The sequence below is a fragment of the Sphaeroforma arctica genome (genome assembly GCF_001186125.1).
Source record: "Sphaeroforma arctica JP610 unplaced genomic scaffold supercont1.834, whole genome shotgun sequence".
NCBI lineage: Eukaryota > Ichthyosporea > Ichthyophonida > Sphaeroforma > Sphaeroforma arctica.
In genome coordinates this window covers 1,781-7,201 of record NW_014039724.1, presented here as the reverse complement: position 1 = coordinate 7,201, position 5,421 = coordinate 1,781, and the positions used below count along the sequence as shown (strand labels likewise).

The window sequence follows — 5,421 nt, the reverse complement described above, 5'->3', positions numbered from 1 at the left end:
ATCTCATATATATATATTATATATATATATATATATATATATATATATATATAATATATATATATATATACATATATATACATATATATATAAATATCAAGCATGTGTGAGAGAGTAGATATATCAATACATTCTGCATACTCGCGCGTACATATGTTGCTCAGTATAAAAGAAGTTTCTGTAAAACTGGAGCCACAATGCACGTCCACGCATAAAATGATTGCGAAGATAGGTATATTCTGGCAATGACGTTTTTCATTCGAATTGGTATACTATCAAAAAGGGAATGGTATGTCAGCAACCTTGACGTAGCTACCAGTCGACGATTATTTCGAATCAGTACATTGAGTGATTTGCGGTACATACAACGTGAAGACAGTACGTACAAGTAATAAACAGGCAGATGCGTTAAATGCATGAGGTCATATCCATAAACACTACAATAGAGAGAAAAAATAAACAAGCCTTTAATTTGCGTTGCTCACTATAAAACATATTACACCAACAGCATACTCAGCAGTTTGCCTCGGCACACTCACTAACTCCACACACTGTATTTGTATCAATTACCTATCTCCTATCAGCAGAAGCTTGAACGCGTGATCGACCTGAGGACTATCCATTATAGTGTTATATTTAGTATTAAGTCTGAACGGTTTCTGTCGATTCCAGTAGTCGCCTGCGCTATAATATAGACTTCGTCTACACTTTCATATACCACAAATATGTAAATAAATATTCCTGAGATATTGATATAGAACGCACTATGTAAATACGTATGTCAATATATATGTTCTTTTTAACTTCCAGATTTAAAAACTGTGATTGTTAGGAACACTATTTGTCACTACACCAATCAGAAAAGCTCAATTTAAATTTGTAATATTTTATCAGGAAAATTATATAGTTTTCAGTCTTTCACGCTTTGACTGCTGATGGTCACGCCCGGTGAGTCCACACTCCACACTTCACGGTTCGGGGGGGGTTTTTTTGGTAAAAACTTAGACGTTTCAAATCAATCCCAAAATCCCAAATCCTACTTTCGTTCAAGTTTGGTCTTTTATATTTATAATAACGTTTATATAAATGCTTATTACGATAGTAAATATGTAGTATGTACATTGTACTAGCTACCTTGAAATAGTACTTGCACACATTTGAATGGTTTCAGACTGTTGCTGAGCAATTCGAGCAATATATTGGAACGAAGTCTGGGGAAGTGTGGTTCTAGTAAATATTCGTCGCAGCTCTTGACCACTCTGCAGAAATATCGCTCAGTGATGTCGGAGCATTTGGACCCAGAGGATGTTAAGGAAGACTTCATGGAGAAATTTCCAAAGTCGTGGGATCGGTTCAAGTCATACAATAAGGGCATCCGTCATTTTGTCAATAATGAGAACAATGGACGCCAGAAGCGCTTAGCACCTGCACATCCTTAGGCTGGTGGGCGTGTATCGAGACTCTTCGGTACCCTGATTTTTGGCGGGTTCTGAATGATGAGTCATGTTTCCGGAAATTCATATTGGGTTTTTATTTCAGGGTCCAATCATATTAGGTTTTTTAACCAGGCCCTGATGATTTTGAGTGTCATACTGTATGGGTCATACTTATAGTGTCTACGTATATTCACGAACAGCGCAAAGTGTCTACGAACATACGTAGGCGATGACTCCATGAGAAAGCTCGAGAACATCGTAGCAGAGGGGTTTCTAGGCCCATGCCTTTCCCTCTCACTACGAATATCATAGTTACTGGTCATAGCCTAGGATGTGAGTAATACAAGTTCGTTCGGGAATAGATAGAGATAGGTCCCGGCGGACTATAAAAGCAGTTCACGTCCAGCGTTAGAGTTCGGACTTTCACTAAGGCTATTAGGAACAGAAGGGCGAAGAGGACTAAAGACTGCTTGTATCGTAAACCTTAGAATAAAGTTACTATGCAATACAGTACGCGCCAAAAGTTAAATTATCTTTTTTTTGGAGACTGCGACCACTATGATTACGATTTGGGTTTGCAATCACCATGACTGCGACACTCGGCTGACGCGTTAAAATTGTGACTTAAAATTGCGACCACTAATTCTGACGCTGTCGCCTGCAACTGCTAAACTTGACGCTCTCGCCTGCGCCCGTTAAGTCTGACGCTGACGCCTGCGACCGCCAAGTCTGACGCTGTCGCCTGCGCCCAAGGGGTTTACGGTTAAGTATACAAATGTTTTTATTATCATACCTGCGGAGAGAGTTACAAAGTAACGGAATGACTGAGTAGTAATAGTTTTATTTAACTTACCTACTGTGCAATACAATTCAACCGGCACTTTTAATAATAATAATAATAAAAACCTATTATATGGAATGTATAAATGAGACATGCCGTCGAGATATATTTATCATTTTCGCAGGGGAAAGAACGATGTGCCACTGTTGAACCGGCATGGTTTGGCATATGGGTACGATGTACCTAGGTATGTAGTATTCATCATCTGTCGAAAGAATGTAACAACAATGTGAATATTTTTTTTCCACCACTCTCAGAGTTGTCGATTGAGTAAGCAAGGAAGAAGAGTTTGTGATCTACAGGTATGGTGTGCTGTGTATTATTTCATATATCATACCGTTTGTGTAAATTGTAGTCATTCGCTGTCTCACTCGCATATATTACTTGCACGCACTCATGTAATAAGCCGAGCCTCCACATTAGACTCTATGTTATAAACGTACTCTTAAGCAGTACGTAATTTATAAACGTATTCTTTATAGTACGAGGAACTTAAGTTTCCTAAATGTGTTCTTAATAGTACGAGAACTTAAGTTTCCTAAAATAGTTTTTAATGGTTTTATTATTTAATACCTTTTCCATTTTACATATCAGATATTTGGACGAGACCATTAAAAGGCCTCATTAAAATACCAAACATAAGAGTTGGTCTGGTTCTATTAATAGAACTAAGATAACTTTCCAACTTTATTTATATCTGAATACTTCGGTAGCGAGATGGCTCAACCGAATATAGGTTTCTAGGGACCATTAACGTTACCTGATTGATCCTCCGATCAGCCAACCAGATGTGCCAGTCTGATGAAGGCTAAGTCGGTAATTCTTGATAAGTGGCATGCTATTGGTTAAGACAATAACTAAGGACATCAAGAGTATTTTTCTTTTTATATTTATTTTCCTAAAAATAGGATTTTATGAGTCTCTCGGATACGCCCCAGAATAGAGCGACAACGAAACACTAAATAAAATCCCTTCGGCGGAAACAGTACTGAGAGGATTATATATAGGCAATGTCTCAGCCTAACAATCCCTCAGAGTATTGCTGTTTTCACGAGGCAAACCCAACTTTATTAAACGTCTCATTTCGTTTATTTATATCGATATTTACACGATATTCAGAATTTACCTACGTGTTTATTTATTCTAAGGCATTAGTATCGCCTTTATTAGACCGAATCTTACAGCTTTAGCTCCGTTACATGCATACGTTTGTTTTGTTGTACTCAAGGCTGACGTGGTATGGTCTCGGGCCCCTCGAAAAGACTGCTAGGGGGGCCCTCTTCCCCTCTTTGTAATGTAAAATATCTCAACAAACCGTTGCCCATCGCGGCCAGCTTATCCTGCCGTGATCTGTATTGTTAAGCTTCTGGAACATCTGGTCCAATACTCCTGCCAGTTCTTTAGGGAACTTCACCTGATCATTATTACGTACACCACTGTATACACCAGAGCACAGTTTCTGATAATCGGAACCTTCATTTTATATCAATTGTCAGCCTGCATACCTCCTAACGCAGAACTGACATAGCCTTCCGCGTTGATATGGGGCCAAGCTTTCTCAGGGGGCTGCTCGATGTTGAATTATAAAAGATCGTGGAAATAAGACTCCTTGAATAACGGGTGGCCTATGTGGGAGCACACTATGGCAAGGTGTCTATAAGGCATGGCATAGATGAACCAGTCTTTACAAGAGCACGTGAACCTGGAACCAGAATATTTTAGCAGTTTTAGTGTTACAAATAACAGAATAAGGCGAGACATAATGATAACAAAATTTGAATTTTCAGTAGCGTCGTGAGCATGCAACTCGTGCCTGCAACTTATGCCTGCTGCGTCCTATGCCTGTCTCATATGCCTGCCTCCTATGACTGCGACTTAACCGTGCGTACAACTAAATGCAAATCAATTCTTACCATTCTTCATATTCGTTGTATCTCACAGAGCGTTGGGGTCCATCAACATTATCAATGGATTCGACGCAATAAACCGGACTGTCATCTCCATGAACTGGCGTGTTTCACACTCTGTATCCTGCAGACCTGGCCACCTCTTCGATATACATTTCGGGGCATCTCCAAGAACTCCATTGTCGACATTGAGCAATAAAAAGTGGTTCAGATTTTGATGGACTGTCATCCTTACCATAACACACCAACCCATATTACATTGCATACTTCACCTTCTCAGCTCTGCACGCTACTAGAACCTGACCGCAGATATCTGCAATGCCAATGGTGAGGGTAAGCGGATCCAGTCTCAACTTCTTGAACTAACTTTCGACTTGCGCACGTGTAGACTCGCTCATCTGGGAACGTTTGGGTCCCAAAGTCAGTTTATCGTTGAGCCCTCAATCAGCAAGGTGTCTGGACATGTTTATAAGGTTGGTAATGTAATTTGTAGTCGAGTTTGTGTCTCTAATTCGTAGTATCTGGATTGCAATTTGAAAGTGCCTTTTACAACTTTCTTGTGATCCTGCACGTAGGGCTTTTAGTATCTTCTCCTGGACAATACCACAATAGAGACCCTCCATGTTCTTTTGAATATTCATTTTGATATGATATCTGTCTGAAAAAAAGAACTGCCCTAGATTTACATCGGCCTGACTCAGGAACCTGACAGCTGTAAACACGACTCTCGTCTGCAGTAGCGCCCCTGGCCCTTGACCCAAAGAATTTTGTAAACTATTGAGAGCAAACTTATAGATGGCTTTAGTCTTATATAGAATAACATAGCACCAAAGTGTTTGATCTTGCCATCAGTTCCTGGTCCTACTAGAATGGTCAATTGCCAGCCTCAATTATTGTTGCCCCTGTGTTGCGTGTCTAGACACATAATTTCCCCGTATTTAGCACAAGATTGCCTCATCGTATAGTTGCTGTAGAAGTTGCCTTTCAGAGTTTCCATCACCTCGTGTACATGTTTGCTTACAAACAGATAAGGATCCCGTGCCTTAACAAATTAAAACCAGACAAGAAGAAAAAGGCACGGATCAAAGGCAAGATTATGTCGCAGGCACAAGTCACAGGCATAAGTCACAATTATAAGTCGCAGGCATAAGTCACATGCATAAGTCGCAGGCATAAGTCGCAGTCATGGGTCGCATGCATAAGTCACAGGCATAAGTCACAGATAAAAGTGGCAGGC

The 5,421-nt window shown here is 39.9% G+C and overlaps 1 protein-coding gene across 1 annotated transcript in view; it reads right to left on the bottom strand.

The window, feature by feature from the left end:
- The window catches only part of SARC_08824 (GTP-binding protein yptV3), a 6,659-nt gene extending 5,915 nt beyond the window's left edge, over window positions 1-744 (bottom strand). Inside the window, exon 1 of the mRNA XM_014297180.1 lies at window positions 571-744. Within this exon, the coding sequence (XP_014152655.1) occupies window positions 571-623 (53 nt within the window). The 5' untranslated portion in view covers window positions 624-744. The remainder of the gene's footprint in view (window positions 1-570) is intronic.
- Between the last annotated feature and the right edge of the window lie 4,677 nt (window positions 745-5,421).